Source organism: Saccopteryx leptura, chromosome 3 (assembly GCF_036850995.1).
Source record: "Saccopteryx leptura isolate mSacLep1 chromosome 3, mSacLep1_pri_phased_curated, whole genome shotgun sequence".
Taxonomy (NCBI): Eukaryota; Metazoa; Chordata; class Mammalia; order Chiroptera; family Emballonuridae; genus Saccopteryx; species Saccopteryx leptura.
Window position 1 is genome coordinate 369,585,250 of NC_089505.1, and position 15,211 is coordinate 369,600,460.

At 49.0% G+C, this 15,211-nt stretch overlaps 1 protein-coding gene across 1 annotated transcript in view; it reads right to left on the reverse strand.

Annotated features, from left to right (window-relative positions):
- Window positions 1–15,211, reverse strand: part of TRAPPC9 (trafficking protein particle complex subunit 9) — a 364,330-nt gene that overhangs the window by 331,676 nt on the left and 17,443 nt on the right. The window contains exons 5-6 of the mRNA XM_066379571.1: window positions 14,240–14,368; window positions 8,023–8,049 (exon numbers count right to left, since the gene is read on the reverse strand). Of these exons, the coding sequence (XP_066235668.1) occupies window positions 8,023–8,049; window positions 14,240–14,368 (156 nt within the window). The remainder of the gene's footprint in view (window positions 1–8,022; window positions 8,050–14,239; window positions 14,369–15,211) is intronic.

Consider the following 15,211-nt stretch of genomic DNA (forward strand, 5'->3'; position numbering starts at 1 on the left):
ACTGCACAACATGACCAGGTGGTGCTTATCTCAAGAGTGTACGGTCGGGCTAGGATGCAAAAACCCAACTGATGTAACCCACTGTCTCAGCGGACTCAAGGACGAAAACCACATGGCCATCTCAACAGACCGGAGGAAGCACTGGACAAAATTCAAGACCCTTTCATGATTAAAAAAGAAAAAAGAAAAAACAGTCAACAAAGTAGGTACAACTGGAGGGGATGGAGAAAGATTCATTGCTTTCTGTCTGAGATCGGGAACAAGGCAGGGACGTCCTCTCTCAGCTCTTGTGTTCAACAAGGGACTGCACATTACAGCCCTGGCAGTTAGGCAAAAATAAATAAATAAAAGACATCCACATTGTAAAGAAAAAGTAAAACTATCTCTTTTTTTGAGGTGACATGCTCTTGTAAATAGAAAACCCTATGGCACCCATTTAAAAAAGAAAACTGGCCTGACCAGGCGGTGGCGCAGTGGATCGAACGTCGGATTGGGATGCGGAAGGACCCAGGTTCGAGACCCCGAGGTTGCCAGCTTGAGCGCGGGCTCATCTGGTGTGAGCAAAAAGCTCACCAGCTTGGATCCAAGGTCGCTGACTCCAGCAGGGGGTTGCTCGGTCTGCTGAGGGCCCGCGGTCGGGGCACATGTGAGAGAGTAATCAATGAACAGCTGGGGTGTGGCAACGAAAAACTGATGATTGATGCTTCTCATCTCTCTCTGTTCCTGTCTGTCTGTCCCTATCTATTCCTCTCTCTGACTCTTGCTCTGTCTCTGAAATAAATAAATAAATAAATATTTTAAAAAAAAAACTGACAGCTGATCAATGAGTCCAGCAATGTTGCAGGATATAAGATCAATATACAAAATTTAACTGTATCTCTATATACTTGTAATGAACAATCTGAAAATGAAATTAAGAAAACTGTTCTACTCACAATAGCCTCAGAACAAAAAAGGACTTAGAAATGAACTTCACCAAAAAAGTATAAAATGACACTCTTGAGGACTCAAAACACCATTGGGGCCCTGGCCGACTGGCTCAGCGGTAGAGCGTTGGCCTAGTGTGTGGAAGTCCTGGGTTCAATTCCCGGCCAGGGCACACAGAGGAAACACCTATCTACTTCTCCACCCTTCCCCTTCTCCTTTCTCTCTGTCTCTCTCTTCCCCTCCCGCAGCCAAGGCTCCATTGGAGCAAAGCTGGCCCAGGTGCTGAGGATGGCTCTGTGGCCTCTGCCTCAGGTGCTAGAATGGCTCTGGTTGCAATGGAGCAACGCCCCAGATGTGCAGAGCATTGCCCCCTGGTGGCCATGCCGGGTGGATCCCGGTTGGGCACATGCGGGAGTCTCTCTGCCTCCGTGCTTCTCACTTGAGAAAAATAAAAAAAATAAACCATCAATGGGAACCACTAAAGATGTAAATGGAAAAAGGCCCGTGTTCATGAGCTAGAAGACTTAATATTCCTAAAATGGCAACACTTCTTCGAGGGAGCCATAGGGTCAGTGTAATCTCTATCCAACCCCAGGTGGATCCTCTGCAGAAATTGACCAGCTGATCCTAAAATGCGTATGGAAACTCAAGGGAACTCAGAACCACCAAAATAATCTTGAGAAACAAAAACAGACCTGGGGGACTTCAAATGTCCCAATTTTAAGACTTACTATCACTTGTCTCTTGGTGAGGAGATGATAGGTAATTTTTAAATTTGTTTTGTTTTTCTTCATGTCTAGATTCTCTGCAATGAGCATGACTTTTACAATAAGAAAAATAAGGTATTTTTTAAACATGCATAATACCTACTCACTTGTTGGAAAAAAATGTTTACATTATAAAGAGGTAAACAAATACCTAGTGGACAATAACAAACAAAAGTGCATTTAACTTTTTCATAAATTGGAAACGTAAGGCCCTGGCTGGGTGGCTCAGTGGAAGAGCACTGGCCTGGTGAGTGGAAGTCCCAGGCTCGATCTCCGGTCAGGGCACAAAGAAGAGACCACCAGCTTCTCCGCTGCCTCCCCTCTACCCCTCCCTATCTCTCTCTCTCTCTCTCTCTCTCTCTCTCTCTCTCTTCTTCTCCTGCAGCCATGGCTCGAATGGTTCATGCTAAGCTGGCCCTGGGCACTGAGGATGGCTCCATGGTCTCGCCATAGGCGCTAAAATTGCTCATTTGTTGAGCAATGGAGCAGTGCCACAGAGGGGCAGAGCATCACCTGGTAAGGGGCTGGCTGGGTGGATCCAGGTCAGGGCACATGCGGGAGTCTGTCTCTGCCTCCCTGCCTCTCACTAAATAAATAAACAAACAAACAAACTGAAAACATAAGAAGTATAAACACATTGAGTTGCTAGGGAAATTTATACAACATACTAAAACAAATTCACTTTCAGAAATTCTAATTGAAATCATGAAAACCCAAGAAACGAAGGGAAAATCCTATTGGATGGCCCACTTCAAATACATGGAGAGAAAAGGTCTAGAAGTCACAGTTCCTATTCCTCTCACACCAGCTCGGATGAGGGGAGGAGAAGCTGACTAGGAGACAGTGCAATTCTGCGCATGTGACAGGTTAACTCGGTACAAACCACACCAGATACGCTGAGGGTTTTTTAAAAAGATTGTATTTACTGATCTTACAGACGGGGAGGGCAGGAGCAAGAAGTTTCACGTTAGCTGTTCATTGATTGCTTGTCATATGTGCCTTGACCAGGCAAGCCCAGGGTTTTGAATTGGAGACCTTAGCGTTCCAGGTCGATGCTCTGTCCACTGCGCACCAGGTCAGGCACGGTGATGATTTTTTAAATAGAATTCTAAAGTTCGAACACTGTTGAAAAGCTACAAAAATGCTCTGAGAAACAGAGAAAGACAGAGAACGTCTGTCCCCAGGTCACATAAATACATATTATTGTTTGCTCACATGTACCAATTGGTTTAACCAGGGCAGAATATTTTAATTAAGGCAAATAATATTATACTTCTCTTGTCAGGTCTAGTTAATGGATTGACTCTGCTATGTAACCACAATATGTCTAAGATCTAAAATTAGTAGGAATGCCTTTGTATGGTTTGTGGAACTCTTGTCAAAATTCTAGTCTTTGGAAATAGATCTGAGAGGTTGTTCTATATTATCCTTTCCCTTATGAAATGAACAATAGATACTGTTGTCAAGTTCTCTCACTATGGACAATGATTCATGAGCTCCCACCCTAACTTCTGCTGGACAACAAGGCATGATCCAGACACTGGGAACAAACAAAAGGAAACACAGGAAGACGGTGACCTGCTGATAATCTATATCAACACTGGGGTTTCTTATTTCACTGCTTAGCAAAAGGAAGCCAATCAAATACTGCCTTTGAGCATTCTGTAGTCATGATTCCACTGTTAGTGTGAGGACCAGAAAACGTGTAAGCATGAGTCTGTCAGGTCCATTAGCAACATCGCCCTTGGGGTCAATGCAGAAACTAAGTGATCGCAATGCTTCTGCCCACATTTGACCTAAATAAACCTACCCTGAGCTCTAAAAGGTAACTAAGAGATGAGGTCCGTGAGTAAGAAATCAAATAGGCAAAGAGTTTTTAATCAATAACGGCTATAGAATGAACCAAAGTGGCAGTGAGGAGGACAGATGCTGGGACAAGCTCTCAGGTGTGAGTCCCCACATCACCTCTTACCGTGGCCTTGAACAAGTCATTCAACTCTTCTGCATCTCAGCTCCGCATGGACAGACTAGCTAGTCCTCATACAGAGACGGGATAATGATGGTACCTGGCTCTCAGAATTCCAGTAAGGATTAGATTGCTTTAATGTCAAGTTGACATAAAACAGCTTGAGCCTGGCCTGCGGTGCTGCAATGGATAAATCATGGACCTGGGACGCTGAGGTCGTCGGTTCAAAACCTGGGCTTGCTGGGTCAAAGCACATATGAGAAGCTTCAATGAGCTGATGCTCCCTGCTCTACCCCTACCTCCAGCCCCCCCTTCTTTCTCTGTCTCTCACTCTCCTCTCTCTAAAATCAAATAAATGAAATCTTTTCAAATAAATGAACTAATAATAAATAAAACATCTTGACATCAAAACCACAAACAGCAGAGAAAACACAGATGGGACTTCATCAACACTTGAGAGGCCTGTGCTTCCCAGGACCCCGCCCAGGAAGGGCAGGGAAACCCCAGGTAGGAGAACAGGTCTGCAAATGCTGGGTCTGAGGAGGGACATGTACCTAGAATATAAGAAAGAGCTCTCGTACCTCAATAATCGAAAGACAAATAACTCAAAACCGGATAAAAGATCTAAACAGACATCCTTCTAAAGGACAGATACGGATGGCCCATCTGCACACTGAGAACAGACTCAGGGTCTCTCGCGACGAGGGCGACACCGACCAGAACGACAAGGAGAGAGCACTGCCCGCCCACGAGGGTGCTGTCATCAGAGACGGGAGGGCTAGCGAGGACGTGGAGACAGGGAACCCTCCACGCTGCTGGTGGGCGGGTCAAGTGGTGCGGCCACTTCGGAAAACACTCTGGCCATTCCTCAAAAAGTTCAGCCCGGAGTCACCACGGGACCCAGCAGTTCCACTTCCTCAGCATGGACATAAGAGACCAGAGGACGTATGTGCACGCAAAAACTGTACCCAGGGATGTTCACCCTGCACACACCCCACAAATGTCCATCACCTGATGAGTGGGTACACAAAACGTGGTCCATCCACACCGTGGAGGAGGACTCAGCCATAAAAAACGAAGCACTACACAGGCCACAACGTGGATGAACCGAGATTACACTCAGTGAAAGACAGAAGGCCACACTCTCCCCGCTGCCATGTGACCACAGGTTCCACTCGGACAAGAAAAGTCCAGAACAGGCACAGACACACTCACAGGGACGGACGGGCGGCTGCCTGGCTGGGGAGGGAGGGCCGGGGAAGTGGGGGGCCGCTGATGCTGCAGGGCTTCTTGTTGGGGTGATGAAGACGGGGAAGTGGGGGGCCACTGATGCTGCAGGGCTTCTTGTTGGGGTGATGAAGACGGGGAAGTGGGGGGCCGCTGATGCTGCAGGGCTTCTTGTCGGGGTGATGAAAACGTCTAAGACTGACGGGGCGATGGGCGGACAACTCGGTTCAGAGGAAAGGTCACTGGAGTGTACGCTCCAAGCACGTGAACTACATTAACACTGTCTAAAAGGAACCAGAGCGTGCCCCTGGCACAGGACCTCACACAGCAAACGCGCTGCGCTTCCCGTGTGGAGAGGGAGAAGAGCCCTGACCGTGAAACGGGAAAGCAGTGTGGCTGATGAGCTGGCTGAACGGGGCCTGGAGGGCGTCGTACTGGAGGCAGCTGCTGAAGGGACAGGATGCTCAGGGACAAGAGAACACGGAGAAGTCTGTCTCAGGCCCTGGCCGGTGGCTCAGTGGATAGAGTGTTGGCCCAGCATATGAATGTCCCGGGTTCGATTCCCAGTCAGGGGAGAAACGACCATCTGCTTCTCCCTCTTCCCCTTCCACAGCCAGTGGCTCGAATGGATCGAGCATGGCCCCAGGCACTGATGATGGCTCGGTTGAGCACATCAGCCTCAGGCAGTAAAGACGGCTCGGGGCCCTGGCTGGTTGGCTCAGTGGTAGAGCGTAGGCCTGGCGTGCAGAAGTCCCGGGTTCGATTCCCGGCTTGGGCACACAAGAGAAGCGTCCATCTGCTTCTCCACCCCTCCCCCTCTCCTTCCTCTCTGTCTCTCTCTTCCCCTCCCGAAGCCAAGGCTCCATTGGAGCAAAGTTGTCCCGGGCACTAGGGATGGCTCTGTGGCCTCTGCCTCAGGCGCTAGAATGGCTCTGATTGCAGCAGAGCGACGCCCCAGAGGGGCAGAGCATCGCCCCCTGGTGGGCATGCTGGGTGGATCCCGGTCGGGCGCGTGCGGGAGTCTGTCTGACTGCCTCCCCGTTTCCAGCTTCAGAAAAATACAAAAAAAAAAAGACAGCTCAGTACTTGAGCATCTGCCCCAGGGGGGGTTGCCAGCTGGGTCCGGTCAGGGCACCAGCGGGAGTCTGCCTCATTATCCCCTCTCCTCTCACCTTAAGAAAAGAAAAAAAGAATTCTGTCTCAGACACAGGTCAGGGCTCTGCAGCCTCGCCGCTGGGTACGGCCGAGGGGACAGCACCCAGGGACCCCAACTCTCCCCTTGCTTGCCTTCCACCCGGCTGGGGGGACAGCAGGCAGCAAAAATCTGAGACAGTTGCTTCAAATAATACGTCCACTGGAGGAAAAAAAAGTGTTTAAATGGAAGTGATACAGCTCTGTGCGAGGCTCACGTGGACGTGGACGTGGACGTGGACGTGGACGGGTTTCTGCAGAGCTGAGCCGCCTCGTGTTCCCCGAGAGAACGCCCGCTGCTCAGAGCCGGAGACGAAGGAGAGTCAGTCCCGCGGCTCCTGGGACTTGTGACATGACTCCCCACCCACACACCTGCCGGGCTCAAGAGCGGGGAAGAAGAGAGTGGCTGGGAAACCAGCGAGATCTCAGCACGCGAACGGGCTGCGGCCAGTCCCAGCGCGAAGGCCCCTGTGAGCCGAGACCAGAAGCCCCAGGAGAGTGGGACCGTGGGGCAGGCAAAGCCCAGCTCCGTCTGCCGGCTCCTCCTCGGCTAAGCAGAGACCAAGTCCGGAAGTCTCATTTGGGACCATGACATGTGATGCCCTCAGATGCCAAACGCTGGTGTCTGTGCTGTCCCCTAGCCCCCTTCAACCTCTGCACCAGGACCTTGACAAGCCCCCAAAACACAAAGCCCCGCCGAACCACCCCCGCCACCACTCCCCTCACTTAAACTCAACTTTATCTCAGCACAACCTTATTTTGAAAAGTTTCAGAAATAAAAAATACAAATTCTTTTTATTTTCTTTCATCTCAACAAATAACTGCTTTTTCTGAGAGCCCTAAGCAACGTCTACTCAGTGCAAGCATCTAATGGTCCTGCAGGCAAAGCAGTCGACCCTGAAGTCCAGTCCCGTCCAGCAGGTGGAACCGGCCAGATCAGGCTCAATAACCTCTCTCGGTCAAACACCAGTACAGACCCAACATAGATTTAATCGTTCATCAGTTTCCGTGGGGGGTGGGGTGGGGTGGGGTGGGGCATGCAGGGGTCACTCAGCCTCAGCCCACCCTCAAATTGTTTGTTCATCAGCGACTCAGGTCTCCTGAACACAAAGCATTCGTTTCTCTTCCACTACACGGTCCACAAACGCTATCAAGAAAGCATCGCGAGGCATGAGCGTAGGGAAAGGAATCAGCACGATGCTAACACAAAAGCCTGCACCCCTGCAGCAAGTTCACTTCACAGAATCGAGAGACACAATGAGGCATAATCGATGTGTCGGTCACCGAGCCTCTGTCTAACTCCCATTCCTCAAAGGAAGGCCGGTTTTCAGCTTTGTTTTGTTTTGTTTATAATTTATCCTTTGTCATTGTTTCTGATTAAGCCAGAAAATCAGAGAGCTCATTACAAAATAATTAGGCACTGCAATGAAAGAGATTAATCACAAAAGGTATTAAGAGGAAAAAGGCAAAGAAAAGGGGGGGGTAGGGGAGGGAGGCAAACCCACCTCTGTAAAATATGCACAATTTATTTCCGTGCAAAGGGCACAGACAGGAAATGCAGCTGAAATTCAAACTCATATTGAGAGGTGCGTACGCCACAGGATCAGAGCAAAGTCATTACTGTGAACACATTCCGAATTCACCGGACAAGCACGCTCAGTGCATTCACGGAACTTTAAGGGCACACAGCAAATCATTCACTTAGCCATGCTGGGGAGGGGGCATCCTCTTCGACAGGCAGCAGAAAGCAATCGGGTGTCCCATCAACGGGAACCAAGCAGCAATCAGGTTTTTACCAGTTCTGATTTAAAGTGACTTAAATCAGAAGGTCCCAAAGATTGCAATCCAGACATTTTAACCATTCATTCACACCGCCATGAAACAAGCACTTAAAAATAAATAAATAAAAACAAAAAAAATAAACTAAACACAGAGATCGTGTACCTGGATCAATGAGAACTTCCTGTGCCCCTGGAAGAAAGAACAGAGGGTGGTCTTTATTTGGAAAGCAAAGCTACTTTGCAAGGTAACGACTAAATCATCTTTCGTAATTCACACAGCCCTGAGAAACCTGGGACGCGCCTGTCTGATCAGAGGAGTTCTGTATAACAGTATGCTACACGTTCGGTGCCTTTTTGCTTTACACAGAACAGAGCTGCTATTACCTCTGCACAAATTATGACATGTCTCCTCACCTCTTTCCCTCCCCCACTTTCTAAGCTCATGCACCCCAATTCTTCTCGAACAAGTATGAGAATTTGTTACTTCCACAAATAAGCCAAAGGACAGAAGAACAGTAGTTCATTTATGAAAATATATATGTACCCATCCTTCGGAACTGGGGGCAGGGGTACCGGAAGGGCTATATGGAACTTACCACAAGTTTTCTAAAGTCTTACACACATGTTCATATGCATGCACACACACACTCACACACTCAGACTCACACACACACACAGAACACTACTGTACACTTCACCAACTAAGGCTTTCCAACTTTTAAAAGTAAAACCTGTAATTAAAAATACAAAATAATTGGCCCTGGCCGGTTGGCTCAGTGGTAGAGCATCGGCCTGGCGTGCAGAAGTCCCGCGTTCGATTCCCGGCCAGGGCACACAGGAGAAGCTCCCATCTGCTTTTCCACCCCTCCCCCTCTCCTTCCTCTCTGTCTCTCTCTTCCCCTCCCGCAGCGAGGCTCCATTGGAGCAAAGATGGCCCGGGCGCTGGGGATGGCTCTGTGGCCTCTGCCCCAGGCGCTAGAGTGGCTCTGGTTGCAACAGAGCGACACCCCAGAGGGGCAGAGCATCGCCCCCTGGTGGGCAGAGCGTCGCCCCCTGGTGGGCGTGCCGGGTGGATCCCAGTCGGGCGCATGCGGGAGTCTGTCTGACTCTCTCTCCCCATTTCTAGCTTCAGAAAAATACAAAAAAAAAATACAAAATAGTTCATTTCATTATTGCAAGAAGCTTTGAAGGCCTTGATCATCTGGTCCACTATCCAAGGTCAGTAAGCTCCAACCAGCCTTCTCTCCGAAACATAATTTCCGACGATGGCAGAAGACACCCTAAGAGGGACTGTTTCCAACAGTCATGTTTATCGTCAGCTAGGATCACTTATAAACATGTTAACAAGGTCTTAAAAGGTATTCCTCAATAACAGATATCCCTCCCGAAATCGCATATTATTCAGGTAAGCACCCTTCTGCTCCACCCCACGATGTGTTTAAGTGGGGGGCGGGCACACTTCCCCCCCCTCTTCTGGTTTCCGGGAGGAAGCCTTGCCCCAGCGCTCCGGATCCCTCACCCACCGCTAGTCCTCCTGACGTCACCGAATTGAGTTACGAGTTTAGGGAGTTTGAGAGACAAGTCGGGCATGTGAAGCCCTGCCCCCTTGGGACTGGCCACCCTCAGGAAGTGCCTGGATACTCGACTCCTCCATGACCCGAGTATGACAGGGCAGGTCCTCTCGTCAGAAGGCCCGCTGCCTGTCACTGGGGAGTCCGTCTGTCTGTCTAGTTCTGGATACAGCATGAGGACACCCATTTTCCTGTATCCCTAACGTTCATGGGCAAAGTGGCTTTATCTGTAATAAAAGTGACATTTCTCCCCGCCTGCCTACTCTTTTGTCTCATCTCTCAATTGGCTGGTGGAGAAAACAGACATGTCATTACGGATCCCTTTGGCCCCCACATGTTCTAATTAACAAATCATTCTGTGGCTTTAAGTAGGTCTGAGTGATGACATCAGGGCCACAGCTCTGATGCTGCTGCTGAACTAGAAGTGCAGGAACTACTGACCCTCCTCAAGTATTTCATTCAGTCCTGAACTGGATCTTTCTCCTTATATAAAACCATACTTTCCTATTTCAATTCCTCAGTCACTGACCAAGACCATAATCTGATGGCTCCATAAGAAATAACAGCTAAAGTTTACAAGCTCTTTTATGAGATAAGTGCTAGGCACTTCCCGTAACTGCTCCCGACAGCTCCCAGTTCTCCACAGCAGCAATGGGCACCCCAGACGGGGAAGACCCAGAGAGAAAGGCTACCAGTGCCATGCTATGTGCATGCACACCCAAGTCAAGTCAGCCAGGCTCTGGCCACCAAACCACCAGTTATCATAGCCGTGGGCTCCATACCCAGGGAGTGTGGTAGGGTTCTTCCTGAAGGTGCCCGAGACGGTTTCTATCCTTCTTACAAAACGATGGCTAACTGGTTTCTATTACTGGAAGAAAGGTTCCGTTTCGCCGCTGTTCACACAGCCTGTCTGAAATGTTCATGTCGAGGCAACAGAACAAAAATAACCTATACCTAGAATAACTCTGCCAGGTATCCGGACATTGAGCTGTTCTGAAGCACTCAACACAGAAATCAAGTTAAAGAGACGTGTTTAAGTTCTCTTTTACAAACACAGAAATGTAAGGCTTTTAAAAGGTGCGACAGCGCCACCTATGGCCAAAAGAGGCTTTTTCCAGGTTGCTGGGAAAGGTGAGGAAATCGTCTGCATCCTGAGAAGTGATGGATGGCTAAGGCTCTTAATTAAGCACAGGATATTCCAAGACCGTAACTAAAAGCTGAGCTAGCACATGCTCCACTCTGCTCCAGGGAAGGGACTGCTGTTCTGCACCTAACCTGAAATCTTTTCCGCTCCGAATACAAACAAAAGACACAGGCCCACAAGAACTCATGTTAGAGCAGAAAAAAATCGTTTTACCGATTAGGGCAGTGTCGGGAACCTTGGCTCGCTTTACCGATTAGGGCAGTGTCGGGAACCTTGGCTCGCTTTACCGATTAGGGCAGTGTCGGGAACCTTGGCTCGCTTTACCGATTAGGGCAGTGTCGGGAACCTTGGCTCGCTTTACCGATTAGGGCAGTGTCGGGAACCTTGGCTCGCTTTACCGATTAGGGCAGTGTCGGGAACCTTGGCTCGCTTTACCGATTAGGGCAGTGTCGGGAACCTTGGCTCGCTTTACCGATTAGGGCAGTGTTGGGAACCTTGGCTCGCAAGCCAGGTGTGGCTCTTTGGATGGCTGCATCTGGCTCGCAGACAAATCTCTAATAAAAGTAATAATAACGTTAAAAATATAAAACATTCTCATGTATTACAATCCATTCATTTCCTACCGCTCATGTTCATGGTTGCGGGTGGCTGGAGCCAATCACAGCTGTCCTCCGGGACAACACCAGATTTTTATTGGATAATGTGTAACATACACGGGTCGTTGTATGGCTCTCATGGAATTACATTTTAAAATATGTGGTGTTCATGGCTCTCTCAGCCAGAAAGGTTCCCGACCTCTGGCTTACACAGTTAAAATTTAAAATATTGATGTTTTAGGTCATCAGCTGGGAAGAAAAATTTGTGAAAACAAATATACAAATTTAATCTTTGCCACCCTGTCTTACATGATATTCTGCTATCTCTCCTTTAAGGCCTCTTCACTTAAGGCTGAGACCATTGAAAGCTGTCATTTATAAACTCAAAGAAATTCAGAAAACTGGTCAATGGAAGCTTGTGGGAAGACAACAAAGAAAGCATATTATGCCTGACTAGTGCTGGTACAGTGGATAGAGCATCAACCTGGCACACTGAGGTCCTGGGTTTGAAACCTTGAGGTGCCAGCTTGAGCGCGGGCTCATCCAAATTGAGCGTGGGGTCATCGACATGACCCCAGAGTCACTGACTTGATGCCCAAGGTTGCTGGCTTGAGCAAGGGGTCACTGGCTTGTCTAAAGCCCTTCAGTCCAGCTGTCATTGGCATGAGAAGCAATTAATGAACAACTAAAGTGATGCTTCTCATCTCTCTCCCTTCCTGTCTATCTGTCTCTCTCTCTCTTTCTCGCAAAAAAACCCAAAAAAACAAGAAACGTAGAAATAAACCATAAAGGAGAAATAGTTACCAGTCAATAGGCATTTCCTTCTGGATTGATTGCAGAACAACCTATTGATTTTTTTTTTAATAAATCAATTTTGTGTCCATTAATCATAAACTTGCAGGTTCACATGTAAGTCTCCAGAAAAAAAGAATTAGTGGCTCTAACCTTTGATTACTAGGGAAGTAAAGTCTTTAGAAAAGTTACACAAAAGAAGAATTAAAGCAAAAAGAGGTAGAGACGCCAGAATTCTTTTGAAACTAAGACAACTCAGCTTTAAATGGGGAAAAGAATTCCCTTTTCTCAGAGGAGATCAGCTCGAAAACCATGTCATCTGTGTCTGAGACACCACGAGTCTCGTTAACATTGCTCATGGATTCATATTGCCAAGTTCAGTAGTATGGACAGTAACAGCTGCTAACCTTTATCAAGTGCCAGGTCCTTGCGTGCATCCCACTCACCGTTCCCAAGAACCCCATGAGGCAGGGGCGATTGTCATCCTCCCCATTTTGCAGATGAGGAGATTGAGGCACAGAGAGACTGATGACATTCTCCACCTGCTGTTTTGCAGCTGGACCAGGACTCCGAGCTACCGTGTCAAGAGGGGGTGTAAGTGACCGGTGTGTCTGGTCCTCACCTCAGACAGCAGAGGTCACCGATTCCTGGCGTCAGATGGGGCTGCTGCTACAAACTGACCATCTTGTAACTAACGTGCAAGATGGCGCAACACCTCCATCCTGGAGGGAACCGGGAGTCCTTACTGCTTGAAAGGTGGGGGAAGGGTTCTGAGCCCCGCGAGGTTGGCACTGCCCTCTGGCTCTCACCTGGCATTTCCCCCAGAGACTGCCTTCCATGGTAAAAAGTTCCCAAGTTTTTTTCTGGGTTTGTTTTTTTTTTTTTTTTTTTGTAAAGCTAAACATAGGCATTTCTCTTCTGCAGACAGAGCAGTTTTTCGAAAAAGTTAAAAACTTTTTTTTTTTGGCCTATGTTCAGCAAGGGTAAAAAAAAAATGAAACTGCTCTAAAAAGTCTCCAGAGCCCCACTCATCACATCAGTAGGACAGTCTCGACAGGACAGTCTCGACACACCGCTCTTCAAATGGGGAGGGTGCCCCCTCTGGGCGCTGGCACTCCCGGGGGCGTGCAGAAGACTCCGGAGGAGAAAGCGAAGCTGAAGGGTGCTGTCACCTGCCTGCGTGTGCTGGACACTATGGCATGGCACCCGGCAGCTGATGGAAAAGACAGGACACTGGAAATGCTGTCATCTCGCACCAGAGATGGGAATTAGAACGAGAGATCAATACAGGTGACCACAGACGGCCGAATCAGAGCACAGGCATTCCAGACCCCAGACCTCGTCACCTCTCGGCACGCTGTCCCGCCCTCCCAAACACGGGAATCATTAGGACCAGCTCTGCGGGAGAACGACAGAAAGTCTTCAAGAACCACTAGAGGTTCCTCTAAGCCGCTGGCTCTACAGAGAGGGCGACCGGTTCAGCCTGCAGCTACCGTGACCGGTCCGTGAAGGCGGTCTCTGCCCTCTCTGTGGACCACGAGGCTGGTGTGATTCAGGGAGAAAGGGGTTCAAGGCCTTTCCCCACCCTGTACACATTACCTAGTATGGGCTTTCTCTTTGAGGGGAGATATATCTAAAAATCTCACAGAATTTCAGACATATTTTCTCGCCAATCTGTGTCTAGCCTTGAGCTCTGCATTCTTTGCTATGGTCCTTACGACCGACATCATGGGACAACTATATCCTGAACCATGACAGGTAAGTTCCTTCAGGAAGGGTCAAAAGGGTCAAGTCCATTCAATAAGCATATGTGAGTCTTCTCCTCCAAAGATGTTTCACGCTCCATTGGTGCTAACAAACAGAAGCAGATCAGACTTAACACATTAAGAGAAATTTCCTCACCCAGGAGTGTAAGAAACAGCCCCCAGGGCCTGAACTGGCTGTTAACACTGACTTCTGGGATTAGCTTTCCCGAATACACAAGAAGCCACCAAGAAAACCCAAACGCAGAACTACAAGGTTGGTCTACCGTGAAATTTATGCAAGTGCTCTAGAAAGCAACCAATAACCAATCACTGCAATCCACTGATATTATTCAAAAGATTCAACAAGGCTGATAAATATCCAATAAGATCAGAAGAGAATGTCTCCTGTGCAAGGTTTCTGACTCCACAGAGGCCACACTTGATTTAAACATGAGTGAGGCTTCACTCGGGGCAGACGTGGACAGTCTCCCGTGAGGACCGCGGCTGGGCACGGGCGAGGGGGTGGGCTCACCTGGCCGGTGTCTGTTGGCCGCCTCGGCCGGAAGCGGGCCTGCCTGGAACCGCCGGGTCCCTGCCTTGCCACTGGTCCCACCAGGATAGTGATAGATGACAGAAGCCGAGCACAGCCCTTCCAGGGCAGCTAAGCATAGAAAGAAATAAAAAAGGACAGTCAGTCAGGTCAGTGGCCCGTACCAGCTCAAATTGTAGTGCTTCAGTATGACTCCACACTGTTTCCCCAGAACAAAGATCAAGCCTACAGCTCACTGGTTCTGGTACAAACCAGAAGAGGCTGCTGCGATCTGGTGTTAAGGCCAGCACCGCAGGACACTCTCACGGTGCTCAAGTTCCCCGGAGGGCCTGCGTCCACATGTAGAGGGGGCCAGCCCCTCAGCCTGCCTGCCGTTCGTTTAGCCAACAGTGTAGTGCTCACCGTGTGGCTCCGGACGCTAGGATGCACAGAAGGTACCCTGGATTTAAAACATGTAAGAGCAACACCGCTGAAGCTGGACAGAACGCCTCTCTACGTCAGGCGCCCGAGACGCACCTGTCCCATCCGGAGCAAACAGCGAGGGGCTCATCTCCTGCTCACAGGCGGCCACACTTACCTGGAGCACATTTCACCCTCTCCTGATGGCAGTGATGTCCTCGGAATCTCAAGCGGGCCACATGCCCTACAGGCTGCGCCAGTGTTCACCCTCATTCACTAGTTCAGCGGTTCTCACATTTTCAGTCTTACAACTCTCTGACACTCTGAAAAAATACTGAGGCTCACAGAGACGTGTGTGTGTGCGTGTGTGTGTGTGTGTGTGAGAGATACAGCTAGAGGTATTTACATATTCAGAAATAAAACTAGAAAAGGATTTAAATATTTATGTTAATTCCTCCTAAAACAACCTGATCAGTGGTGGTGCAGTGGATAGAGAACCCAGAACACTGAGGTCCCCAGCTCAAAACCCTGAGGTCACAGCTTGAGTGAGGGTCA